Raw genomic sequence first — 27,742 nt, 5'->3', positions numbered from 1 at the left:
CAAGGCACAAAGACCCAGGCCTTGGTGAACAATTCCATAGACGATGCGGCAGGCTGAGCAGAACTCAGCTCCTGCTTTCTGACTTATGTCAGCTGGGCACTGCTGACTGGAGTAACAAAGGAACACCAGTGTATTGTTGACACTAAAGCAAAGAGAGAAATCTCTGGACATGCAGGGAGCAGATCTGTGGGGTAACAAGGTTTTAACAGTCACTTTCAGAGATCTGCCCCTACTGTGTCATTTGCTCTGTCAGGCAAGGACGGGATCTCTCTTTCTATACAGGGTCTGGGCATGCTGACAGGTCTCAACACAATAATGCAAGGAAATCACGATGCAGCGGCCATCATGGTACGTCACTGAACGTTTTACTCTTCATCCTCTCCCCTATTGCAATACCCACTAGAGCTAGCAGTCCCGGGGAAACATCGCTTGGCCCACAATTTCCTTAGATAGACATTCCTTTTGGATATTCTTTTAACTGATTTCACAAAGGCCGAAGGTGCACACACATCAGTGAAACGCACACCTAACCAAGTGTCAGATCTGTTTCTTAGAAGCATGTGGAATAGTGCTATTCTGGGCCTGGACTATTCCTCCGCAGAGCCAGCATCACAGAAAAAAAAGAACCAAACCCCTCATCCGTTTCTCAGCCTTTCCCCAGGCAGAACTCCCATTGAGTTTGGCAGAATCTGACCCCGAAGGAACAAGGTAATTTCCCTGCTATTCAGTTGTTGGGTGAACTGGCCCTAACATGGAGGAGAAAAGGTGAAAGGAGGGAGTCCCAAGGTTTGTTACTTTCCATGCACGAGTCTGTGGCAATTTCAAAACTCATCACACATACATGCAGCCACTGCCAAGCAGGGCTTCTCCTTCGGGTGCAATATTTCACATTCCTTTGGGTGCTTACATCGCAGGTTGTGTTCCAGATTACAAAAACTCTGACCGAACAAGTTCGTCTGACCCAAATTCCAGGGCCAGTGTCTAAATTAGCTGTAACTTTTAAAACAAAACAGGGGTGCCCGCTTGGGGAAGAAATCCCGCAATTCTCGTCAGGGTATGATCAAATCATTTCTACTGAGCTGAATAATGTAGGTAGAAGAAACATTTTTTTTTAAATGAGGCATGCTGGTTTTGGGGTTCTGTATAACTCAGGAGCCTTTTGTGAAGCTTATGGGTGATCAGGATAAAAACAAAAACAAAAAAAACACAATGTCTTCTGGCAAAACCCTAAAGAAGTGTTTTTTTAAAAAATGCTCTTCCTTTCGGGGGGTGGGGGTGAAATGCAACAGGAAGGAGACAAGTGTGTGTCAAAGCGAGAAAGAAAAAAAAAAGAAAGCGTTTGGGTTTCCTTACCTGGGGATAAGGTGGGTGAGAAACATTATAGAGCAGCCAGAATTCGAAGATTTCCACCCCCAAAAAGGGTCACTTTCTAACTAATCTTTTTGTGAAGACCCCCTCGCTTGGCCCTCGCTTAGACGAATGTGAATCAAAGCCCGAGCCTGTTGATAAGTCACGGGACTGGCTACCCTGGAGTGCGCAATGGGAGTTTTTATTCCTGCTGCAGGCCACTGAGCTGCAAAGCAGCATCCAGCCCTGCCTCGTACCTCTCAACATGTCTGTGACCCCCAAGGGCAAAACAGAGAGCGGAGCCGGACTCAGAAACCTCACAGCCCCTCCCCTGTCGCTGTGGGGTCTCATTTTGTACTCACTTTCAGCTGGGATTTGGAGACTTTGCCACTTTTCTCCACATCCAGGGCGGTGAAGGCGTACCAGATGGATTTTAAAAGCTCTGCTCGTAGGTCCATGGCTAGAGGCGCAGATGACAGAACCTGCTCTGTCAGCGAGGAGGATCCGGTTGCAGGAAACTGACTCTCTCGCTCCAACAGTCCTCAGAAACCTGCAATTAGAATGGAGGAGCAGCAGCGCCACCTACTTGACTACACCTCGGATAGGCCCCACGGTGCTCCCCTGCCATCTTCCTGCCCAGATGACACCACTCACCTTTCTGCCCTCAACAGGGGGCATGAGTCCACCGGGCTCGCCTCTGCATTCCCTTCCCTCGTAAGCCCCCGGCCCCCAGATGACACCACTCACCTTTCTGCCCTCAACAGGGGGCATGAGTCCACCGGGCTCGCCTCTGCATTCCCTTCCCCCGTAAGCCCCCGGCCCCCAGATGACACCACTCACCTTTCTGCCCTCGACAGGGGGCATGAGTCCACTGGGCTCGCCTCTGCATTCCCTTCCCTCGTAAGCCCCCGGCCCCCAGATGACACCACTCACCTTTCTGCCCTCAACAGGGGGCATGAGTCCACCGGGCTTGCCTCTGCATTCCCTTCCCTCTCAAGCCCACTGCCCCCAGATTTGAGGCACAACAGCTCTGGACACAGGATTTGGGACTGGATAATACTTAGCACTTAGCCTGCACATGCTCAAAGCACTGTAAAACACATTGATCTGTTAGCTGGCTCCCTAAAGCTGGCCTGGTTGGTAAGACTCAGACCATTAGCCTCAGCACATGCTCCCCAGAGTCCCAACGCCCTTGCAGCTGCTGCATGCGTTCCGCCGACAACCTCTGCTAGGCATGGAGCTTCAATGCACCCGCAAAGGGGGAACGAATGTCATTCGAAGGGCGGAGAAATTTCGCTTGTGGCTCAGTTTGAAAACAGGCCCAAGAACCCCAGTTAGTGGGAATTGCCAAGGTGTCCCAGCTCAGCCACGAGCTAGGAGACCTAAGGGTTACCCCAAAACCTTTCATCCACGGAAGAGGAAGAAATCCCTCCCCAGCTAGTTTAAGAAGTAGCTCCCCATTTGCAGGTTTAAATACAGAGGACAGTTCACCCCAGCACCAGCACAGCCCGGTGCAGTCCAGGAAAACTCAACCCAATAGGGACTTCTGTTAACTCCCATCAGGCTCGCTCACACACAGACACAGACACAGACACTTAAGAGAGGTGACGGAGAAAGGTAGGGGCATCTGCCGTCTGATGAGTGGAGTTATTGGCATGTTTCTGAGGAGGCTGTGTGCCTGGCTCTGCCCCCTGCAAGATCTTCATCCTTTTACAGCCTCCGCAGAGACGGAGATGACCTACTGAAAAACAGGACTACGCAAGTCCTAGGGGAAGAAGAATGGTTTCATGGCAAGGCACTGGACAGGAACTGAGCAGATCTGGGTTCTACTCCTGGAAATACCCACGGTGAAGATTTCGAAGCCAGCGGCACATGTGCCTTTGTCCATTCGCTACTCCCTACTTTTGGGAGGCTTCCTGTGTGATCTTGGACAAGTCAATTCATCTCCTTAAACCTCAACTCCCCCATGTGTAAAATAATAATAATCCAGACCTACCTCACAGGGGTGTGGGGAGGATAAATCGACCAATGAGGTGCTCAGACACTACCAACAAGGTCCATGCAAGTTTCTAGATTAGATAGAAAATGAATGGGAGTGGGGAAGGCGCCTAGTAACTGACCAATGAGCAGAAATTTTAACACCTTCAGGCTGAGTCCAGGCCTAGAAAAAGGGAGACAGCCCTCTAGGGAGAGAGTCTTTACCGCCTACTTGAGGATCTGACTCGATTGAAATGCTAACATTGGCCTGTAAGAGAAATAAGCTCCTGGGAAGTCTGGGAGAGGATGTTCAGCTGATTGGCACAATCCTATTGCTGAGGCACAGGGATGCTGCTTAGATCCTTACTGGTTTGGCGACCAAGCCCTAAGGCAGGGCAGGGCAGGGAAGAGGTGTAAATGTAGAAGCTTTATTAAGTACATGTCAACCCCCCGCTTTCTCCTCCCTCCTCCCGTGCACTGCAGGGATTGAAAGAGAAAGAGGAAAGGATATTAAAAAAAAAAACTTTAATTAGTTTTATTTAAACTCACTATTTACATCTAACTCTAGCTTGTCCCCCGAGAAGTGCTGGCCTGCCCATGTGGAGTGCTATACCCTCCCCCCAGCAGCTGAGTCTGGAAATGAACTTGGCTGTTGAGTCACAAGGGAGTGGGGTAAGGAGAAAGGGAGAAGTGCTGTCACATCCAGGCTACCGTGGATCCTGCTGCCCTCTGCTTGTGCAGGGGATAATCTCTGACTTCCAGCGTCAAGAAGTTATCGTCGTCCAAAACTCGGAGACCAGGACAGCCTGGGGTTGCTTTGATGGGGCTTTATTGCCTCTGTGCATATGCTGCTTACGTGCCACTTGTGTTCGTATTTCCGGAGGTGGGGTGCGGGGGTGGATGTCAGACCATCTGTGTTCATCCCTAGTGTGAGAGACCAGGAACTGCCTCTCCGAAATGATCGCTGACTCCCGGTGGTGCCTTGAAGGTATGGTCTCTGCAGTTCCATGCAGGGTGTAGCAGATCATCTTGCCTTGGAATTCCAACTCTTGGCCACAAAGGCACACAAGAGCTTCCGCCCTGCTCCGGACCCAGGGGATGCCAGTGTCCCTGGAAAATGAGCAGGACAGTCCTGGATGGCAGCAGAGCGACTGCCTGGGATCCAGGAAAGCTCTGAAGCCTTCAGCCAAAGCCAGCAGCCAGGTTTCTTAGAAAGATGTCGCTGGATAGGAGAGCCCTTTAAACAGGGTCACTCTGGCAGCCCAGCGAGCTCCTGTATCTGCTCTCGCTGCCTGCCTAGCACACAAGCTGGACGCACGTCACAGTTATCAGGGACCCCCTTCTGCATTCACGGGTTGTACCACGCCTTACAGTTTGTCTTCTGTGCAGCAGCCGGCGGGGCTGTTTCAGATCCTGAAACCCCCCACCGAACACAAGGGGCCATTTGATTGCCATCCCTGCTCCACTCAAGCCTCCCCGGCCACGGGTTGTGCAGTGCCTCAGCACCCGTTCTCAGACACAGCCGCACTGAGCGTTACAGACTCCTGCTGAATTGCTGCCGTTGCCATGCTGATGGCTTCCTCCAGGCTCTGCTGCTCTTCCAGCTACAAGAGGAGACACACAAATGAATGGTTTCATTCTCCCAAACGTGCCGACTGAGTCGATCCGTATTTTACTAGGACAGCCCAGGGGCAGAATGAGATGCAAGAGGGCTGGGGTGCGGTAGGAGAGAAGGAGTGAGGAACATGGGTGCAGAGAAGAGAGGAATACTCAGTGCTGGGGCAAAACAGAGGGGAAGGAACAGGCGTGCTGGGAAAGGACAGACATAGATAGGTGAGAGGAATACAGTCGGTGGGAATGGGTGCAGAGTAAGAGGACACACAGAAAAGGGGGTGCAGTGGGGAGTAATGGAGACTGCTGTGAGTGAGGCAGGCACTATCAATACCTCGAAAGGGGGAAGAACATGGGTGATGGGGAAAGGCAGATAACAGAAACAACAACAGACATTACTGAAATATTACAAGGAAAGTTACCAGGACAAGGCAGGTGGGAGCTGAGTACACAGGTGGACACAGAAAACAGATGGGAGTTAAAAGGAAAGAACACCGAGGAGAGGGACACAGAGGCAGCCATGAAATCCAGGTGCTGAAGCAAGCGCCTTGAGCAGGTCTGAAGCAGATGTAAGGGAGGGCGGGGGGGAATCTGAGCAGAGTGATGGCACAGAAGCAAAGCCCAGCCCTGGACAGGGTGTCGCATGGTACCTGCACTGCAATATGAGTGCCGCAGGCAGTTGCTAGCAGTGCCACTTGCTGGCGATGGAGGGATGCGATGGCTGACCCTTCAGACATCACTGCCCCCGCGGTGACTATTGTAACCTGGAAAACAGACAGCCAAACAAATTATACACCCCCAAAGGCCTGATCACGCCCAGAAGAGTCCTGAGTAAGCAGAAAGAAGCCCGTACCGGCTGCGTCTCAGTCCCATCCGCGCTGACCATGGTGACGGTGTGCGTGCCGGAAGCCGCAAGGTCTTCCTGTGGCATTGTGATGGTGCCACTCTGCGTTACCATGCTGATGGCGCTGCCCAGCGCCTGTAAGTCCTCGTGGGACAGACTGACCTGTGACGAGAAAACAAATGGTCAGCCATTGAAGGGTTAACAAGGCACAACTTGCACCCAGGTGGGTTTGCAAGGGGGCTGTCCTGCTGGACAAAGAGGATACCGTGGGTACCAGATGCCCCTCTGCCCGCCCCCCTTCTGGATCCCACTTTGCTTTTCTCTAGTGCTTCCCATGCAAGACCTTAAGCAATTGCTGAGCTTGGCAGCTCATCTCCCATGAAGAAGAGAAGGACCATGACTCCATTGTCCAGATGCATGACCCAATGCACAGAGAGGTGAAGTGACTTGCCCAAGGTGACATACAGTCAGTGGCAGAATCAGGACTAGAACCCAGGAGTCCTACTCCCAGTCCCCAGCTCTAACCATTTGACCTCATCTCCCTCTCACTTTAAGCATCTTCTGCCATGCTCATGAGGGGCAGTTAGTTAATTTTCTGTGGCAGCCTCGTAAGCAAATTGAGGAGCTATTCTTAGCAGCTACTTCCTGAGCCCTGTGCTGCAGAAACTGGCTTCCACATTTAGTCCTCAAGCCCTGCTGCAGAAGGCTCTGTTTGATCAGCAAGGAGGACATGGCCAGTGGTTACAGGGAACGTAATTTAAATCGCAAGCAAAACAATCCAAATCCAGCCAACGCCAACAGAGACTGAAAGCTGCTACCACAAGATGAGCGCTCAGTGGGCAATGGCAAATGTCTTTGGTGAGCCTCAGACAGCTCCCACAGGACAAATAAAGCACCTTCTTAACAGCATTCTCAGCAGAGGTCAAGGAGACTGAAACCTTCTTTGCCCTCCATGTCAAAACGGATGCATGAAGGCAGGGAAATTTGGCAGAAGCTTGCACTGGTTTTGCCCAGGCTGCACCAGATTGATGGTTACAGCTCGCTGCTCTCCAACATCTTTCAGCAGCACGGGACTCAGACAAAAATGCACCCTAAACTCAAAGCTAAGATGAAGCCCGGCCCACATCACACACCCCGATGCGAGCGAGCGACCGACCACGTCTATCTAACGGTAAAGGAAAGGCCCCAACAGCTGTCCAGGAGGACGGAGAACGTGTGTGGCTGTTGGAGGCAGTGACCAGCTCTGTCAGCTGCACCCTGAATTCTAGAGGGCCCCCTGGTCTCTGTACCTGCTGTGTTCCATCCTGAGAGATAAGTGAAACCTGGGTAGGTATGCCATCCTCCTCCTCCTCCTCCTCCGAAAGGAAAGCAATGTGCTGGCGCTTCAGTGGGGGGCCCCTCTCTGCAGCAGCTGGGCAAACAGGAAAGGAAGCGCCAGTGAGAAGGGCAGCATCAGGATGTGGCTCTGTGTCTATGACCCTGGGATCTGCCTGCTCTCTGAAGGGATAGGACAGTGCAACAGATAAGAGCATGGGATCATAATGACAATGGCACAAGCTGGGTCTGGAAGGTGGGGCTCAGTCTGAATGGCTGCGGGCCTAGGATGGGGGCTCCCCTCCAGAACTGGGTATGAGCGAGGGGAGGGGGCTGCAGATCCAGGCTAGGGTGCTCATTCTCTCCCCATAACAGAACTGGCTGTGAGCGAGGGGAGGGGGCTGCAGGCCCAGGCTAGGGGGCTCAGTCTCCTCCCTTCCCTGTACAGAGCTGGGTGTGAGCGAGGGGAGGGGGCTGCAGGCCCAGGCTGGGGGGGTTCAGTCTCTTCCCCTCCCTGCACAGAGCTGGGTATGAGCGAGGGGAGGGGGCTGCAGATCCAGGCTAGGGGGCTCAGTCTCCCCCCTCCCCACACAGAGCTGGGTGTGAGCGAGGGGACGGGGCTGCAGATCCAGGCTAGTGGCTCATTCTCTCCCCATAACAGAACTGGGTGTGAGCGAGGGGAGGGGGCTGCAGGCCCAGACTGGGGGGTTCAGTCTCTTCCCCTCCCTGCATAGAGCTGGGTGTGAGCGAGGGATGGGGGCTGCAGGCTCAGGCTGGGGGGGTTCAGTCTCTTCCCCTCCCTGCACAGAGCTGGGTGTGAGCGAGGGGAGGGGGCTGCAGGCCCAGGCTGGGGGGTTCAGTCTCCCCCGTCCCCCGCATAGAGCTGGGTGTGAGTGAGGGGAGGGGGCTTCAGGCCCAGGCTGGGGGGCTCAGTCTCCTCCCCTCCTTGCACAGAGCTGGGTGTGAGCGAGGGGAGGGGGCTGCAGGCCCAGGCTGGGGGGTTCAGTCTCTCCCTTTGCTGCACTGTCTAATCCGAGCCCGGTCTGGGCTGCAGGAGGACGTGGCCTGCACCTTCCAGCTGCTGCTGTTCGTAGAGCGCCTGCTCGCTCTCCTCTGTAGCCTCCAGCTCTCCGTGGGCGCTGCGCTTGTGCATGGCCAGCGTGGAGGTCTGGCGGTAGGTCTTCCCGCAGTTGTTGCAGGTGTAGGGCTTGCAGTGGGTGTGGACCACGTGGTGCTTGTACAGACTGGAGTACTCAGTGAAGCGTTTCCCGCAGCCCGGCACAGTGCACATGTACGGCTTCTCGCCTAGGACGGGGAGAGAGGCGGTCGTCACGTGACAGGGTGGGGCCATAACAGCACTAGGCATGCTGCCAACGTTGGAGTCTGCCCAAGCATTACATTCATCCGCACCCTGCCAAGGGGCGGGGTAGGGATTCACCCCATTTCATATGGAAAACCAAGGCACAGAGAAGCCAGAGGATTTGGCCAAGGTCACCGAGTGAGTCAGTGGCAGAGCCAAGAACAGACTCCATTAGTTCTGCCTCCCAGTCCTGGGCTCAGACCACGCCTCTGGGAAGCATTTTCCAGGCAGATCTCCCTCCACTCTGCACAGCCTGATGTATCTCTCTCATAGACACGTGGATCTGTAGAGCCTTTGCTACCTTTATGGAGTGATTTATTGTCCATTTTACAGGGGAACAGTGGGCTACAGAACCTCAGCCCCTCTGCAGTTAGCTACTGGAGTTTAAAAAGGTAAGAGCGCTCAGCTACCATGCTTTCAGGCATAAACTGACAGAACGTCATTGTCAGGAAGGGAGCTTTTCACCTGCACTATACATGGCACAATAAAACCGTGCAGGTCCATCACAGACGGCTGTTTTGTCTTCCTCTTATCACCACAGCGGGAAGCAGGATACTGGAGTTGATGGAACAATAAACTGGCCCAATAAGGCAAGTCCTATGACCTTCACTGCCTCACCTACCCTCAAAACCTGGAAAGGGAAAATCTGGCCAGGTGATAGAAATCTGTGGAACTGGACAGCCAGGTACAGGCAACGTTGTCACTGGGCTATGGAATCAGTTGTCTTTCCTACAGGGGGCATCAGGCCCTCTCCCTCCCGCAGCTTACCTGTGTGAATTCTCATATGGTTCTTGTAGTTGGTGGCACTCGTGAAGCCTCTGCCGCAGCTGGGCTCAGGACACATGTACGGCCGCTCCCCTGTGTGTGTCCGGATGTGGACCTTACGGATGTTGGAGGTGGTGAACGAGCGGCCACAGCCTTCGAACGGGCATTTGAAGGGACGCTCACCTTCATCAACAAAAAGAAGAAAAGCAGGGTATAGCTTCTGCCAGTCAGACCGACCTTCGCTCCCCACAACACCCTGGAGTTTGAAACAGTGATCACATCCCCGCCACCATGTCTGTTACACTGAAGAGTCCCTCCATTCCAAGGCCTTAGGACATTCGGAGAATCCAGCTGCACTGTGCACAAGAATAAGCAGAAAGGGTGGGCTGCAAGGCAAACACAATGGCTTCATGCTTTTGACAGGTCTTCTTCATATTCCCCCCAGCCTAATGCTTGACAATGTCTATCCCCCGAAAGAGCTCTCTTTCTACTAGGTGAGTTTAGTGCTAAGACGACAGCACAGCCGGGGCAGCGCACCAATGTGCATCAGCTCTGCAGGGACTCCTTAGCACAGGAGGGAAGCAAAGTCTCCATGGCCAATTCAGTCCTCCCTGACGAGGCTGCCAATTGCAGACATGGTCTGTGGGAAACCAGCTAATACCCCAAGCGCCTTCCACTGTATTTTTTGTTATCATGCATCAGACCACAAAGCTGAGGTTCACGGTGCTTTTGTCCGTCTCAGTTTGACATCAATGCAGCACTTCGGGGAAGGATCTACCCGCTGTCTGTTACAGTCACATTGTTCACACTTATGTGTTCTTTCCCTGACCTGTGTCTGTCCCATCTGTTTAGACCAGTGGTTTTCAAACTGGGGTCTGCAGCCTATGTCTAAAATTTCCAAAGGGGTCCGTGCTGCCATTTGAAATTTTCTGCAAATGCAAATGAAAAAAGGTTGAAAACCACTGGTTTAGACAGCATTGCCTCATTGTTTCCTTGTACTCCCATCTGTCTATATCCACCAGCTGTCTCTCACCCTGTACTTAGATTGTGAGCTCTCTGGGGCAGGGACCGTCTTTCTGCGTTTGTACAGCACCTAGCACAATGGGCTCCTGGAGACTACCATAACACACCTAATGAACAATAATCATATAAACAATAATGCTTCCTTGTCATCAAGACCTTCAGACTGGGGAGGACTGAGCTCAGACCTCTTGCTATGTCGCAGTGCAGCCCACCTGTGTGTGTGCGGATGTGTTTCTGCAGGTCCCCAGAGGTTTTGAAGGCTTTGCTACACATGTCCTCGGGGCACTTGTACGGCTTCTCACCAGTGTGCGTTCTCACGTGGCTCTTCAGCCCGTACCCTGCAAGGGAAGAGGTCACAGGAAATTCGTGTTGCAATCTGCTGCAAGTAGCATGGGAATATATGGACCACCTCTCACTCTGTGGATTGTCAAAGTTCTGTCCTGTGAGGTCAAGGGATGGAACACCTGGACTGCCTGGAAACAGGTTCAAATCCCAGCAGGGGCCATTTAGTCCTTCACCCTTCCAAGTTAGATAAACTGAGTTTCAAGCAGTTTACGATGAGGAGGGAGAGGAGAGAAAAAGAGTGTCTTAGTAACGGGGCCTTAAAAACTGAGTTTCCCCAGAACAACAAAACTGGCAGCCTCAGGAGTGAGATTCATGTGCACAGGACAGTTTTTCGGCAGGTGATCTACAACCATTACCTGTAGCAAATGCTTTCCCACAGCTCGGGAAGTCACACCTGTACGGCCGATCGCCCGTGTGAGCTCGCTCGTGCACCTGGAGAGAGGGAGAAGGGACAGACCGTGAAGCCAAGACTTAGGTGGACTAGAGGGAGCAGCAGCATGTGAAGCTCTGGGGGAAGGAGCACACCTGGGACTCTCCAGCTGCTTTGCCACCTACATTCCAACCCACCCATCCTCACATCAGGCAGACACGGGGTTCTCGTTTACTTCCTGTGCTAAGCTGCCGGGTAGCAGCTGTGTGCGGTTAGGCCTGGTCTAGGCTAGGATTAGTGAAGACATTTTAAACCCCTAGGTGACAGGGGATATTGCTTTTTAATAGTCGTTAGCCAGCTGGGGTGAATCCTAGGCTTCCTGCCAGGGCTCACCTCAACCAACTAACACGTGGTAAAAATACAACTCATGAGCTAACACGTTTTTACAATACACCTTTTACCCTACGTTGTTTGCAGTATTGTTGTAGCCATGTTGGTCCCAGGATATGAGAGAGACAAGGTAGGTGAGGTAACTTCATGTCAAGTGACTGCCTCCAACGTGCATTACACCTTCTTAACAATCTGACCAAGCTTGTATATAGCTCAAACACCCTGCTTTCTTGCCCAGACCTGAAGAGCTCTGTGTTGCTAGAAAGCTTGTACATCCCACCAAGAGAAGTTGGTCCAATAAAAGAACTTTTATCCCAGCCCAGATAAGACCTTATACAATTGCTGTGTTCTACTTCAAGCTACATGCTGGATAGCAGGACAACAAGTGTTTCTAATGCTTAGATAGGATCTAGATCCCGCTCATTGCTGCAAAGGACACACTGATTGCCATCAGCTCTGCTTTGAAAGCACTGCAGCTCAGCAGTCAAAGTTACAAGCGTCAATTGTCAGGACGAGGTCCCCCTTCCTCTAAACCCCTCGAGGTTCCTCATCTCTTCTCATGTGGATATTCTCAAGACACCAGCCTTCCTCCAGGTGACAAGCCCCATCCCTCTGGCTCTTGACAGTTGGATGCACCTCCCAAAATGGCCACAGAAAGTCATCACAGACTGCCATGCTCCTTACACAGGGATCCTGGCCTTTTCCCTCATGGGGCCAAGTTTGAGTGTCTCAATCCCCTGCATGGGAGCACTGGGAACCGCTATTATAGAACGGAGTGGTCCTCTGGATGGAACTTTGGGTGTCAGTGCATTAGCTGGCTTACCTTTAAATGGTGGGCTGTGGTGTAGAGACGGCCGCAACCTTTGTAACCACAACGGAAGGCTCTGTCACCAACCTGCTGCCCCTTCCCGTTGCTGCGCATCTCCTCTTCCCGCAGATCCTGCCAAGAAACACAGTGAGGCTAAGCCTAAAGAATCATCACAAGAGACCTTGCAAGGCCAGCATGAATTTACCCCTGCACCCTCATCTTGTACCCTGATCCCACTGGAAAATACATCTCAGGTACATACAAATGTACAGCAACGCATATACAGGGGAGTCAAGAGGAGCGGGAGTCACGATTTCTGGGCTCCATTTCCCAGCTCACTGGGTGATCTTCGGCAGGTCACTTCACTGCTCTGTGCCTCAGTTTACTCATATGTAAAATATGGCTCACAATATTTACTAGCCTTACCCCGGAGTTGCAAGGTTTCATTAATTAACAGTTTGCAAAGTGCTTTGAAAATCTCTGATGAAAGGTGCTACAGGAGAGCTGAGGGTTACTCAGATGATTATCTATCATATCTCATGCTGAATAAAGATCTCAGGTTAATTTTAAGCCTTGAAAAATTCTACTGGCCTCTTTGCCTACCATAAGCCATTCACTGACAAGGGGACTGAATATCGTTAGCTCTCCCAGAGCCCTCATCGCTCACGGGGGACAAGTAGATTTTGTGCCTGGGCTAGTACATTTTTAGGATGAAATTGCAAGTCTTGCTAGATGTATGATCCACAACATTCACATGCTGAAAAAGCCCAGAAGAAAACAGCTCTATAAAGAGGGGAGATCAACAAAAATAGCCATACTAGAAAAAAGATGAGCCATTAAACTGGTTAAGTCAAACAAGGCACACTTACGGCTCCCTCCTCAACCCAAACCTGAGAAGTGGTGGGCTGGCAAGGTAGTGAGATGTTCCTTTGAATCAGCTCAGGCTAAGTACAAACCTGGGAAGGGGCATTGTTCGAAACCTCATTCTTCAAGTGGCTGCTGCTATTCACTCGCTCTTCCTCCTCAGAGACCTGCAAGCGGAGAGACCGTAGCATTTGCTCATGCCCATTTGCAGAGCACAGAACAGGTGAGCCATAACCAAGCAATGAGACATTCACACCCACAGAGCGCAGCCGGGCTGCTATTTTTTAGACACTACAGCTGCTGTTACTGATGACGGAATATCTTGTCGCATTGGCATAGTCTGCATGTCTGTGGAGCCAATCTTTGCCTACTTGAAGGCTGCCTTGGTAAATTGCTGGGACTCTGAAGACCATTTCCAAAAATAAAATGGAGTTGACTGCAGCTGCTCACATCTTTAATATAAAGGCGAACTGCATGAAGACTACAGGTCCCTGCACCCAATACTCCATATTAAGGCCACACAAATTAAGGTGGAGCACTGCATGCTGGGACTGGTAATCTCCACAACCACTTGGATCAAGCGGGCACATTTGGGATTTAGCAATGTTATGGGTCTCATGGCCATATTAAAAATCTTGGTGTGCTACGTTGGTCATATCAACCAACAATCCCTTTATGAAGAGAAACATGCATCACTGATTACTTCTATTGGCAAACATTAAGAGTACGTATTGCTCAGACAATCACAATTTCTGGGCTCCATTAATTGTAATTAAAGCAGGAAAGTCTGTAGTTTGTGGAAGGGAGAGAGAAAAATTAACAGTGAACTTAAGTGCCTGCTTATGAGTGCAGGATTTTACCACAGAAACAAAGGCTGGGACTTAGAGAGCCTGTGAGCTGCTTTAAGTTGCTGGTGAAATTTGCAGCTCATCAGGAATATAACGCAGGTTCATAGGTCCTAGAAACATATTCTCACAGTATCTTATACTTCTAGAACACTTTCCATCCAGAAGAATCACATATGCTTTATAACTATACATTTCATCTGCCACTATAATGCAGCCACTTCTAGAAGAAGAAGAAGATTGTATCCAATTGAAAGTATAAAGGGAATTTAGATGGACAGAATGAAATTACATACAAGTGGCCAGGGGAAAAGCACAAAAGCAATAAAACAAAATCCAAGTTGTATAGAGATCACTGCATTTCATTGCTCTTTCCGCAGCTGCATTTCTTTTCTTTATCCTCCCACATCCTCAGGTCCATAAACAGAAAACTGGTGGACTCTCTCTCTTGGTCTTGTGCTAGTCGGTTCAGGCTTCTAAGTGTCCTAGTGATCGATTTGGCTTCTTTCTTTATTGTTCTGTGTAATGTTTCTCTAAGTCCATCTTTTTCTTACCAGATGTGATGCTTTAGGTTGGTTTGCTCTACTTAGAATTTCTGATGTTCTAAGAAGCTCTTCCCAATGGACTCTGACGATCTTCCACAGGCATTTATATTTTGGAATCAATTTCTGTTGTAGATTTCCATGACGCAACTCCATAAAGGACGACAGACATGATGCCAGTGTTAAAAATTCATACTGGTGTGTCACTGCCTACGATGCTACTTTTCCGAATCTTTATGAAATCCAAATATTTATCCAAAGTTTCTGAAAGTTGTTTGCTGCTTTAGATATTTGTTGCTTGAAATCTAGCATGTCACCATCACTGCACATCTCACGCCCTAGACAGATAAAATGACTCACTTTTTCTAGTGTTTCTTCGTCTATTCTAAAAGTTATTTTTAGGAAATTGATAGCAATTCCCGCCCTCCCCCGTTCATGAACAAATCAACTTGTTTCACTCTGTCTGCAAAAAGGTGCGTCTTTTCTTCCATTAAGCAATGTGTTGAGCTAAGCAAGACAGTGTCATCAGCAAAAATGACGTAATCCAATTGTGCTTTATCATTTGTCCATAAAATTCCTCAGTTGCCTTCTGCGGTCACTTTCTTCATGATACCATGACCAGTGCAAACAATAGTGGGGACGTAACACACCCTTTCCTTACTCCAGTTGCCACTGCAAACTGTTGGCTGATGGTGTCACCATCTCTGACTGCACATTTGGCCTTATCATATAGAGCCTTGATTATTCTAATCATTGTTGCTGATATTCCATAATATATGAAAGACGGTTTCTGTGTCCGTTGTCAAAAACATTCTTGAAATCTAACATTTTTTAATCACAAGAGGTGCTTGCCACTCTACCTGAGAACAATATGGTTTGCAAATAACAATGGACTAAAACCTGCTTGTTCCTCTCTGAGTTGAGGGTCCATTTGTTCTTGGCAAGTTCCAGGACAATCTTACACATGATTTTCCCAGACACTGAAAGCTGATCCCTCTCCAGTTATTGCAGTTGGTAAAGTCATCCTTCTTTGGCAATATTACAACGAGCCTCTCTTTCATGGGTTGGGTTCTTTTCTTCATTCCATATTCCATTAAAAAACACAAGGAGATCCTGGAGGGCTGTTTCATCATTTGCTTTAAGCATCTCTCCAGTAATGTCATCTTCTCCAGCTGCTTTCCCATTTTTGAGTTTACTGACGATTTTTCTAACCTTTTCCATTGTATAGACACTACACATCAATAACGAACTCTAGTGGTAGGTCCTTCAGTCTATTTAAAACAGCCAGAAAATGTTCTGCCTATCTTTTTCTTTGTTATTCTGTTGAGTTTTTCCATTTGCATTTTTAATAGGGTTTCCAATATTGCTCAAGTTCCCTGTTCGTTGTTTGATTGTCTTGTATGAGGTTGGCATCTTCAGCCTCTTGACATTTTCTATCAATTTTCCCTTTTATTTCTTCTTAGCACTCCTTTTTACCTCTCTGTCTAGTGCTCTGCAGTCTTCTTGCCACTTGCTTGTCTATTCATGTCTCATGATTCAAATTTTGCTTTGCACTTCTTCTCTTTTCCACTGCTGCCCAAGTAGCATTGCAAATAGATTCTTCCCCTTCATATTTCGTTATTAGAACTCTCTTTGCACTTTCTAGATAGCACACACTGATGTTTTCCCACAGAGTATCAGTCTGAGTTTTCTTCAGTTCACTCCATCAGAACACTGAACCCGCTCTTAAGTTCAAGCTAAAAAGCATTTTTTGTGTTTGGGTCTTTTAATTGCGCGGTCTTCTTTTAACCTTCACCATCCTCTTTACCTTGATCTTCAATTTAGCAATACAAAGGTTATGATCACTGCCCACATCTGCTCCCCTGCACACATGTCCATCTGTCAACGAGCTGCAAAACGTTCTTGACATGCAGAGGTGATCTATATGGTTTCTGTAGTATCATCTCGGGAGTTTCAGGTCACTTTATGAATTTCTTCATGAGGAAACATTGTTCCACCTACCACTAGGTTGTTCACGCTGCAAATTTCTACTAATCATGCACCATTTTGGTTCATGTCCAAATCTCTGCCACACTTGCCTATAACTTTGTCTGACCCACCATTGTTACTTCTACCCTTTGCGTTAAAATCACCCAGTTGCTATGATTTCATGCTTTGGGACCTTGGTTTACACATCCTGTAACAGATCATAAAAAGCTTCTTTTTCCTGATCTGGCTTTTCATTGGTCGGTGCTGCATTTGCAGCCAATTAAATGTAAATAGCCCAACGCAGAGTGGAAACCCAGGAGCAGCACCACGCCTATAGCTAGGCACCTCCCTGCATGTGTCAGCTAACAGAGAGGGTGGGGAACAGTATTCCACAATACCAATGGGAGCCTTTAAATGTTCATTAACAGTATTATGGGACCGTTAAAAGCCCATCTTAACATCAGTAGCTACATTCCCACAAGAGTACCGTGCAATTTCTCTTCTAAAAGTCTGCACTTTCACCGAGAAGCTGGTATACAGAAGTGCCAGGCGGTTGTGGTTACTTAACCCCCTGTCCTGATCTGGTCTGGGAATCAGCTCCTCCCCACCAACCAATCAGCCATGATGCCAGACCATAAAAGGAGTGCGGCATCCTTACCTTGTTGGCATATTGCTTGAGAGCATTAATGGTATCAGCATCAAAGGTGTCGTCTTCCTCCTCCCCAGCCAATTCCTCCAGCCCTGTTTCTGCCTGCACGGCCAGGATGGTGCTGCCAGCTGGCATGACAACAGGACGATGTATGTAGGCAGTGGAGCCATCCTCCAGCTGGACCTCTTCCAGGGCATTGGCATCATAACCCTCTGGAGGGGACCACAAAAATCAAATGCTGTAGTCAAGCTGATAAGTGCTTATTAGCAATTGGTACATACCTATTGGCACAGGAAAATGTAATCCTGGCATTTCCTAACCTTTGAAGCTTGACTTTCCAAATTTCATGTTCTTTTAACTTAATTTTTGTGTGTGTAATTATTCTGCACAGGAGAACCAAGCACTCTTAAAAAGGCACATTATTACCCCATCAGTGCTGTGGAGGAAAAATTCAGTGGACCCAAGTAGGCCTAAAACTTTGGTGAAGCTAACTGTGTATATAAAGCATAAAAAAAGAGTGTGAAAAATGCCATTGTAAGGCACAGCTTAAAAAACGTTAACCGCAAAAGAACACCTGTCAATAACAAAAAAAAAGCTTGTTTTGCTATATTCCAAATAAGGTAATTAAAACAAAAGTATGTGTAATTTGTCTGTGGTTTTAAGCTTTAAAAAGCTGTGTGTGCTTTGCATCGGGGGGCAGCTACTTAAAGCTGTTACCCCCCTGTGCTTGTAATCAATAAAGGAGCCTCGGGCTTGGTTCTAATCCAAACACAACACGTGGTTAAATTTTTTCCACCACAGTACCCATTATCAGTCTGTGGCTATTAATATTTATCCATTCACAATAGTAAAGATGACCTTTTTTATTTTATGGACCAACAATAATTCCCTGTGTTGCAAGCTCTGCTAGAAGGTAAGAGTCTTGAGCCAGTTCTGCACCCTTCTCTTTCTGTTGGGCCATAACCCACATCAGAGCTAGAGATGACCACCAAGCCAATAACCTCAATTTATAAAAAAACATGCAGAGTTAGCAGGGAAAGTTTTAAGAATCCTTGGTTAAAGGTTAATCCAAGTGAACCTGATAGATTTTTATGAGTAGCAACGTCGGCCAGAATGTGGCTTTCACATTGTGTTTCTGTTGATGGTACGGTCACATCTGGATTTCCTACACCTGACATCACTCAGGCTACATTCTTAGAAACCCGCAACATTTTGTTTAATTAGATGCTTGACGCTGGGAGAGGATGGACGAATTAATAATTACCTTTAGGTGTGTTGTGTATGTAAGCCATGCTGCCATCTTCCAACACCACTTGCTGCCCATCTTCAAAAGCTATAGACTCTGTAAAGCAACACAACCCATAGACACCAGAGTGAGGAATGTCATGTCTGGATCTCAGAGTCAATTTGCTCAATTACCCATACAAGAGCACATATAAGGCTCAGGTCAAAAATGTCCTGCTCATTCTTAAAACCTGCCATGGACTTGCCTGAACTACTCCCGACTTTACTGGCTTTTCTACAGCACTCACCACTGCAGGAAATGAGCTTCTCAATCATTAGTTAATTTATTCTCCCAAAATCCCTGTGAGATGGGGAAATGAAACGATCCCCATTTTACAGATGGGGAACCGAGGCACACAACAATTAACTGACTTGCCCAAGGTCATACAACAAGTTTTAGGTCAGATAATAGAGCCCCAGTATCCTGATTCCCACTCCAGTTAGCATCCTCTGTCTCTAATTCCTTTTATTTATTTAGCAGCCAACTTCTCTCTGTTCCTTTACAACACCTTATCATGGTTGGTGCAAGGTTCTTATCCTCTGTAGCTCCCATCACGTGAAACAAATTCCCTTCCTCTCTTAGCTGTGTTAGTATCATCTCATTTCAAATCCAAGAAGAAAACATATCTATTGATGACCCAAGCTATGGGGCTTCTATCACTTTCCTGGGGAGACTATTCCAGAGTTTAATATAGCTAATAGTTTACGAAGAGTTCATGTCGGACTGTTCAGGGATAAACGTATAGTGCCCTAATGTTGTTTTTAATTCACATGGACACGGAGGCTATGTATAAAGACACACAGTGAAGTGAACTTATCAGATTTGTGATCAGACAGACACAGACTGTTGTAGAGAGCACTATTTTAACCTGCCTCTGTTTACATCAGCAGCAAATTTGGCCTCAGATGAGTTTACCACATATTTCACAGGAAGTCACATATTATAGTAAAACCATCTATTTTTTCATTCAGCACTAAAACAATAGGTAGGGGGAATAAAGCGCACACACAGATGGACTCCTTGAGGCTAGAATTTAGAGATGGGATCTAATTGTCAAGGAGATCAGCCTTGAGTCACACCGGTAACATCTCCCCAGCAAAGTAGGGATACATTCCAAATGCCACCTGAGTTCAACTCATCCTCACCTTTCTGGACTGTCACTTGATGGATGTAAGCTGTCGTCCCATCCTCAAGCTCAATCACTTGCCCTTCAAGCAGCTTCTCTCCTGCAACAGTGTGAAAAGAAAACCATCATAGCTGACTGCAGTACTGATAAACCTTCCAGCACACAGGACTGTTCCCCTTTGTTCATAACCTTTTGGTATTTCTCCGAAAGAGAAATAATCTCATGGGGTCACAGTCACCAAATGAGGCCCTTATTTTATCAACCCCTATTTGCATTCAGAACCATTAGTAATGGGGACACTTATGAATACCACAGAGAAGAGCAAACCTCCTTTTCCTAGGTTGTTTGAATGGAGGAAACAGTCTAAGGTAATCTCAACCATCACTTATTTACAGGGTCCAGGATTTTTTAGCCAGCTCTCTTTGCCATGTAAACAAAGAGAAGTAAATGGAACAAAAATGCTCTAGCAAATACCACTAGGGCTTAAACCAGCAACCGATGGGGCCTCTTAATGGCATAAATGAGGGACTGAATGCTTAAGGACCAATTCTTGTAAAATTTTACAGGTCCTGAAGCACTAATTGCCTCTACCCTTGGCAGGTTGTGAGAAATGGAACCTTACAATCATATAATTAGGATTACCATCTTGCTTCTGAAATACATTTCCAGTTGTGACATTTTAGTAACCTAGGAAAGCCCATGCTACTTTCAGAGGGTGCAAAGCATTTGGGTCGAGACCCTCGGGGATCTCAAGCTAGGGACTGCTAACCTGGGTATTTTTAAGTTATGTCAAAGATGTCTAGAGTATATGGATAAGCACACCCTTTTTAGCATTTATATAAATCTAATAAAGAAAGAAACTTGGTGAATCCAAGTGGAAAAGAAAGCAAGATGGTAATCAGAAGAACATGACTTGCCAGAACTATAAGCATGTATTGTATGCCATAGGATGACACGCATCCATGAGATGAAACATTCCTTTATCACACTTTTGGTTTGTGAATTGTGAGATTTCTGACCTTAAAGCTTTCCTCTGTATAGCAGGTCTGAAGAACAAATGCCAGATCTCTGATCAGTGTAATTTTCAATCCCTGCTTCAATGCTCCTACAGCTCATTTCTATGTTTTCAGATAGGAGGCATGAAACTACATCAATGACCTTGACTCAGTGCAAAGCTACCAGACAGCAGAAAGGTCAGGGCCCCCTTGACTTTCTAAAATGTAGCTCAGACAGGACCCCCAGATGTAAGTCTGGATGCCTGGGGTATTTATATAGATGACATGGAGCTACTAAACGCTCTTAATCTTCCACCAGAGCTAGGGCAACTCCTTAGAAAAGTTGCTATTAGCATTAGTTGGTATTAGTAGGGGAAAGTAGGTAGTGCCCAGAAGCAGGGCCCAGTCAGGACTGTACAGCTCCTAGCACATGAACACCCCAAACACAGATGTAGACACAGTCCCTATGAAAATCACTCAGAACACTGCAGTACCACAACGGCATGAGATAGTGTTTGGAACTATTATTCTTGCATTTAACAAAAAACAGGGAGGTGGGGGTTGTATCTGGTTCAAACCACAAACCACCTTAAATCAATCAATAATACCTGACTATTGCCAGGCTCCAGTGAATGACCAGGGAGAGAAACTCTGGCACAAGAACTAATCCTATCTGCATTTAAGAAGGTTCATTGTAAACAGAACTATAAAAGTATGTGGAAATGACATACCCAGTAGGAGCCCATTATATCTTCGGACCAAGAAAAGTAGGCCTGCTGTTAAGTAATACTTCTCATTTGTTTACTTCTTAATTATTAGTGTTTTTAAATTATAGATTTGATCAAAGCAGACATCAATTGTGTTCCACCTACACACTTGTTGACCAGTTAAAATACAGAATGAGGTTCTCCAGGCAGCATATCAAAACTGGAAATAACGAAGGAAAATCAGAAATGGAGGACTATGTGAACTAGGGCTGCCTTCTCCTACTGATCAAAGGATCACTAAGGAAATTTTTCTCAATAAGGAAATGTTATGTTCTGCCAGAAGTCATTCCCTAGGAATGTAGAAATGCTGGGTGGTATATTAATTCTTTCAAATAAACTGCTCTCATTCAAATGAGTGGGGAAATTATGTAATCATAGAAATGTAGGGCTGGACGTTACCCCGAGAAGTCATCTAGTCCAGCACCCTGCACTGAGGCAGGACCAAATAAACCTAAACCACCCCGACAGACTTTGTCCAATCTGTTCTTTAAAACCTACAATGATGGGGATACCACAACCTCCCTTGGAAGCCTGTCAGAGGATGTGAGCAATAATGAAAATAATAGTACTTTGGATTCATTCTGCTCTTCTCATGTGAGGATTTCAATTAGCTAAGCTTCAGAACATGCCAGCGGGCGAGGTATTATCACCCCCATTTTACAGATGGGAGAACTGAGGGACGGAAAGACAGGAAACTTGCTTGGGGGTCACACAGTAGATCAATGGAAGAGAATCCAGGAGTCCTGACTCAGAGTGCCTGCTCTAACTAAAATACACAGTTATTCATCGCTTTAAAGAAGAGAAGGTTTTCTGCAATAATCACTGCGGTGCCTGGATGTACATCTGGGGCAGCACCTTTACCTTTGGGCCAAAGGTTTGATTCAAACCCAGTGCTGACATTACAGAGCAGCAGGTATGATGTATATTATAAAGAGATGCCATGTTTCATCGGAGAGTTAAGCTGAGGTCTCTTGTACCCATCCTTTGTGGCTCTTTGGGTGAAGACACACATCCTGCAGCTATTTCTGAAAAAAGTGGGGGACAATCCTAATGTCCTGGCCAACAAGGTACATTAATAAAATAGGTTCTAATGGTGCAAATCAAACGGAATGAACATACCACTTACCTCCCTGCACTCTGTTTCTACAGTTGAGTGGAGCCTGGGTGCTCCTTCTAACAGTCTAGCAATGAATGCCTGGGGCTGGAGGCAGGGTGTTCCAGGTGGAGAACTCTGTGCTCTGGATCCCGCTACACTGCCCCTGGTCGGATACAGTTCACACCTGCTGTTCAGGGTACAGCACAAGTCCTATCTATTCCCTCAGGCTTTTGCCCAAGATGGGGAGATTGTGGGAGCATCTAATGGATGGGTTTGTCTATGAATTTGACATCCAATACTTCATGGAGTGTGTATTTTGTGTAAGTTCCTAGAGACTGCATGAGAGCAGCATTTTATAACTCCCAAACTAAAACAACAGATGTTGCATTTTATGTCAGCTTTACTTCACTAACCAACACTTAACCCATTACTCATTTCAATGAGAAAGGTGTTGGCGTAAACCAAATTCTATGCTCCTTAGCCAGACAAAACACCTAGCTTGGCTCCAACAGGAGTCAGGAGTTGCAGTCTATAGCTAACCTGCAGAGAGAAAGCCAATCAGTGTATTCTGAAACTATCCTCTGTTTATGTTTCAGCAGCTCTCTTGGCTCCTGTGTGTAATTTTCCAGATCAGTGGTACATTTCCTCTTTGTTAACGAGACAGTGAAACCTAACAGACAACCACAAGCTGCTTGCCCAAGTCAACAAGGGAAACAGCAAGTATTGTGTGTATGATGCCAACAGGTCTGATTTTCTGCAGCGTCACTCAACATATCAGAGAGGGCAAGCTCAGTAGTGCAAAGGGTCTCTTACCTTTGATGGCCTGCTGAATGTAGGCGGTTGTCCCATCAGTAAGGGTCACTGCCTGCAGGCCCAAGCTCTCCATAGTGTCCTGATGACTGCTCCTCAGACATGAATTTCACTTTAATCAGCACACACTTGGGAGAGCGTGGGAAGCAGGGGCTTTTTGGAACAGGCAAGGAGTTTTCTTCTTTGTTACAAATCTTAGATTAAAAAGAACATTTCAAACTATATTTTCCCCCCAAACACACTTGTACATGCACATAAAAATGGGTGGATGTCAAACCACAGTTTGGGGGAAAGTTATTATAGGATAATGTCCACAATCCTTCCAGTGTCTGTCATGTGAATTTCTAACATGTGGCTCAAAGCCCAGTTCTGTGGACAAAAATGGGGAGAACAAAGCTCATCTGTCAAGTGAGTTGGCAGATTATTTTTCCTCTACAGGTACACTGTAAACAGCTCATTTTAAAATCTAAAACTCGAGTGCCCATGAGGAAGGAACTACTGCAGAAATGTGCTTTCAATTCACAGCCTACCTTATTCCAGAAGAACTTTCCTACATAGACAAGCCCTTATAGAAGTGAAAGGTCTGTGCAGTTTTAAAAAGTTATTTCTGGGGCATCCAGGCAGTTTATGCTCTTTATTACCAGGAGAGGGACTGATCATATGTCTTAGGGTGTTCTATGGCATCTCACTGTCATATCTAAAAAGAACAGGAGTACTTGTTTCAGAGTAGCAGCCGTGTTAGTCTGTATTCGCAAAAAGAAAAGGAGTACTTGTGGCACCTTAGAGACTAACCAATTTATTTGAGCATAAGCTTTCATGAGCTACAGCTCACTTCATCGGATCCATAAACTTTAAGCTGTAGGTCACAAAAGCTTATGCTCAAATAAATTGGTTACTCTCTAAGGTGCCACACGTGCTCCTTTTCTTTTTAGGAGCACTTGTGGCACCTTAGAGACTAACCAATTTATTTGAGCATAAGCTTTCGTGAGTACTCCTTTTCTTTTTGCGAATACAGACTAACACGACTGCTACTCTGAAACCTGTCATATCTAAGTATGTCCTACATAAATCAAACCTTGATGCCCAGATCAGCAGCAATGGAAGGGGCAGCATGCTCAGTACTGCCACTGTGCATCATTGTGTTGCAATTTCCAAAAGCCAAGAGTTCCAGTGTGGCATTAGCCAAGATAGCAGCTGTGATGATGGGCCCCAAAGGAAACTTGTGGGAAGTGCAAATAGAAATTACTTAAAATTTAGCAAAAAGAAAAGGAGGACTTGTGGCACCTTAGAGACTAACCAATTTATTTGAGCATAAGCTTTCGTGAGCTACAGCTCACTCCACGTAGGTTTGAAACTTTGGCATTTTACCTGTGAATTATCAGATCTCTGGGGGCAAAACATGAACTCTAATTGAGAATGTAACTTTTATTGAAAGAATAATATAATCCTAATACCACCACTTTCCTCTTATCTGTAGCTTTTATCATTTATAATACAGTAGATCTCAAAGGCTTACAAATGAGGTCAATATCATTATCCCCATGGGAAACTGAGGCACAGAAAGATGAAATGATTTGTCCAGGGTTTCCCAGCAGGTCAGCAGCAAGGCTGGGAATAGAACCTGGATCTCCTGAATCACAGTTCAGTGCTATATCCACTAGACCACAGTAGCTCTCTAATAATAGAGTCTTGTGTTTATACAGCATCTTTTCTAACACTATAAAACACTCCTGTACGCTTTTTGGGGTAGGGATTATGTCCTCTTATGTTTGTACAGCACCAGCTGCAGTGGACCTCTGAACAGGATTGGAACCTGTGGGTGCTATCAAATTAAATAATCCTTTCTTACCACTATAAAGGAAGTGGTAATAACGTTCAGACACCCCAATCATTATTACATCCACCCCCAAAGTGCAACAACCTCTCTGCTGGAGCAGAGCAACTGTTTGATAGTGCAGAACACTACATGACTGTTTAGAAAGACAGAGAAGAATACTACACACACTTGATATGAGGGAATGTCAGAAGGCAGAATGTAATTACTTGAATGGGAATGTTAACACCCCGCAACTCTGAGTCAAGTGCCATTAGACTTTTAATAATCAAAAGCTGTCAGGATCTCAGTTTTATGTCTCATCCAACCCCCAACCATCCCCAGCACTTTACGTCCTCTCTGTCTGCCATCTGTGTGCACATGACAGGGTGAAAAGGGATAATACTGGGAGAGAGCCATTAATGTGGATTTCCAACTATGTTGAAAGAAGCTGGTCTTTGAAATTGAGTTAGTTTTCATCTAGACAGACCTTTCAAGCACCAGAAGGCCATGAAGCGTTTAACACTGTGCCAGCTGTTTATGGGTAATCCTATGATTAACTATTTTAGCAGCTGGTTGTGGTTAATGTGACAGTCCTTGTCACTGTGTCAAATTCTGTTTGATGATGTGTTTGTTGACGTGTTCTAGTAAAAACAAGCCCTTGATGAACAAGGACAAAAACAACATTTAAGGGGCATAAAGTCAGTTAAGAAGAAGTTTAATGCAATAGTTGGGGGAATTCAAATTGCAGATTCAGAATGGGCTATTATGTGGCAGAGTTGGAGTTAAGGGGATTAGCAACAAGGTTATAGGGAGTTAGAGGATGTTGAAGGGGATCAGAAAGGGGAAACTGTGTGTAAATGGACTAGGAATTGGGTCATGGCAGGAATAAGGTTTAGGAGTGTTGAGGATGTCTGGGAATGTTAGAAAGCACTGGTGAGATAGGGAGTTTGGGTGTTATTCAAGATAAGGATGGTGTTGAGGGGATTAAGGATGGGGCAACAGGATTCTGGAGTTTAGGAATATTAAGGGAATTAAGAATCAGGTTGCAAAATAATGGGATACTAGAGAGGATTAGAAATGGGAATGGCAGAATTTGAGACACTAGAGGGCATTAAGAATTCACAGTGATGGGTTGGGGAATTGGTGTGATGTGGTATTGAGGGAGCTAGGAATTTGGGATGACAGAGGAATTGGGTACAGGGGCTGAGGCTTCCAGAAAGAGATGATGGGGTCTGGTTACTGAAAGGATTAGGGTGGGCTAGGGGAAAAAGGGGACCAGTAATAGGAGTGAGAGAACGACGACAGTGCATGGCAGATTACAAAGGGGTACTAAAAGGATCAGAATGGTAGTGAAAAGGATTGGGCAGGGGAGTGATGATGTCTCAGGCAATCAGGCAGGGGTTGATTAGGAGCTGGGGACGCTGGGGTAACAATGCTTGCAGACTTTTGGCAAGAGGTGCTGGGTCACAAGGGCGATGCTGGGGTGACATTGGCTTAAGGGGGTGTGGCCAACGGGTAAGGAGGGCTGGGGGCACAAGAATTACAGGGCCAGGGGAAATGGCAAGGGTGGTGATGATGGGAGTTGGAAGTGTGTAACAGGAGGTGATGAGGGCTTGGGAAACAGACCCTGGGAAATGTGATGGGGATGCTGGAGGTGTTGGGGCAGCAAGAGGCAATGCGGTGGCAGGGCCTGGGGCAGTGGTGGGTGGTAATGGAGCCACTGGGATGGCAACGCCTGGGGGTTACAAGGCAGGGGTGGCTGGGCCTGGGGGAGTAGAAGTGGGTGATTGGGGCAGGGGTGACTGGGCCCAGGGGTGTGTGTTGCGGGGATGGTGGAGCCCCGGGGGAGGGGGGCTGTTGCAGGGGGTGACAGGGGCAGGGATGGCTGGGCCCCATGGTGGTGGGGGGTGTTGAAGGGGGTGATGTGGTCGTTCGGATGATGGGGTCTGTGGGTGTAGAGGGGTGTATGTGTGTGGACCGTTGGGGTGACAGGGCCTGGGGAGGGTTAGTAGGGGGCCGGGGGGGGGAACAGGGCCCAGAGGGGGGGCCATTAGCAGGGGCCGGGGGGAGGAACAGGGCCCGAAGGGGGGGCCATTAGCAGGGGGCCGGGGGGAGGAACAGGGCCCGGGGGGGGGGCCGCTAGCAGGGGGGCATTAGCAGGGGGCCGAGGGGGTTAACGGGGGGGGGGACAGGGCCGGGGGGGGCGTTAGCAGGGGGCCGGGGGGAGCCGTTAGCAGGGGGCCGGGGGGAGGAACAGGACCCGGGGGGGGCCGCTAGCAAGGGGGCATTAGCAGGGGGGCGGGGGAGGTTAACGGGGGGGGGACAGGGCGGGGGGGGCGTTAGCAGGGGGCCGGGGGGGGTTAACGGGGGCGTTAGCAGGGGCCGGGGGGGGGGGTTACAGGGCCCGGCGATGTACCAGGGGGCGGCGGTTAGGGTGCCGGGAAATGGGGTCTCCCCACCGCAGAACCGAGCCCGGGCGGAGGTTGGGCGCAGGCCGCCTAGGCCGGGCTCCGCCGCTTCCCTCCGCCCCGTTCGGGCCACCCCCGCTCTCGGCACCCACCTGAGGCTGCCCGAGCGCGCCGAGTCCGCCGCCTGACCGCCATGCACCGGGCCCAGCTCCTGGAGCCCCGCCCCGCAACCTGCATGGCCCGGCCTCTGCCCTGGGGCTCCGACCGCGCGCCGCCGCCCATCCAGGTTCCGGGGCCCGGTAACTCCGCCCCCGGAACGGCGAGATGGCCTTCGGAACGCGCTCAACTCTGCCACCCATGCGCATGTGCGAAAAATGAGGAGCATGCGCACTAACAGCAGTGAGGCCTCTGCCCTCA

General features: G+C 48.1%; 2 protein-coding genes across 3 annotated transcripts in view; both read right to left on the bottom strand.

The window, feature by feature from the left end:
- Positions 1 to 2,022, bottom strand: part of DEF6 (DEF6 guanine nucleotide exchange factor) — a 34,088-nt gene extending 32,066 nt beyond the window's left edge. The window contains exon 1 of the mRNA XM_074936423.1: positions 1,710 to 2,022. Coding sequence (XP_074792524.1) covers positions 1,710 to 1,805 — 96 coding nt within the window. The 5' untranslated portion in view covers positions 1,806 to 2,022. The remainder of the gene's footprint in view (positions 1 to 1,709) is intronic.
- Positions 2,023 to 3,855: 1,833 nt separating this feature from the next.
- On the bottom strand, positions 3,856 to 27,659 carry ZNF76 (zinc finger protein 76). Of its 2 annotated transcripts, XM_074936425.1 has the most exons (15): positions 27,478 to 27,659; positions 23,105 to 23,295; positions 19,453 to 19,533; positions 18,287 to 18,364; positions 17,032 to 17,234; positions 13,111 to 13,185; positions 12,170 to 12,286; positions 10,943 to 11,018; positions 10,454 to 10,579; positions 9,222 to 9,401; positions 8,165 to 8,398; positions 7,069 to 7,190; positions 5,789 to 5,941; positions 5,586 to 5,699; positions 3,856 to 4,928 (listed from the first exon to the last, which is right to left on the bottom strand). In XM_074936425.1, the coding sequence occupies exons 2-15, from the start codon at positions 23,175 to 23,177 to the stop codon at positions 4,824 to 4,826; spliced, it is 1,737 nt and encodes a 578-aa protein (XP_074792526.1). In that variant the 5' UTR covers positions 23,178 to 23,295; positions 27,478 to 27,659; the 3' UTR covers positions 3,856 to 4,823. The 2 variants fall into 2 exon arrangements, with proteins under 2 accessions (XP_074792526.1, XP_074792525.1); XM_074936424.1 differs by lacking the exon at positions 23,105 to 23,295.
- Positions 27,660 to 27,742: the final 83 nt, after the last annotated feature.

Source organism: Natator depressus, chromosome 21, assembly GCF_965152275.1.
Source record: "Natator depressus isolate rNatDep1 chromosome 21, rNatDep2.hap1, whole genome shotgun sequence".
Classification (NCBI taxonomy): Eukaryota; Metazoa; Chordata; order Testudines; family Cheloniidae; genus Natator; species Natator depressus.
This window is presented reverse-complemented; position numbering and strand designations above follow the sequence as displayed.

Coding starts and splice junctions, on each gene's coding strand:
- ZNF76 (XM_074936424.1), bottom strand. CDS start 27,607: ATGGGCGGCGGCGCGCGGTCGGAGCCCCAGGGCAGAGGCCGGGCCATG. Junction 11,019..12,169: donor CCACAGCCCACCATTTAAAG/GTAAGCCAGCTA, acceptor CCCTCTCTCCAG/GTGCACGAGCGAGCTCACAC. Junction 5,700..5,788: donor ATGGGACTGAGACGCAGCCG/GTACGGGCTTCT, acceptor TCTGTTTTCCAG/GTTACAATAGTCACCGCGGG.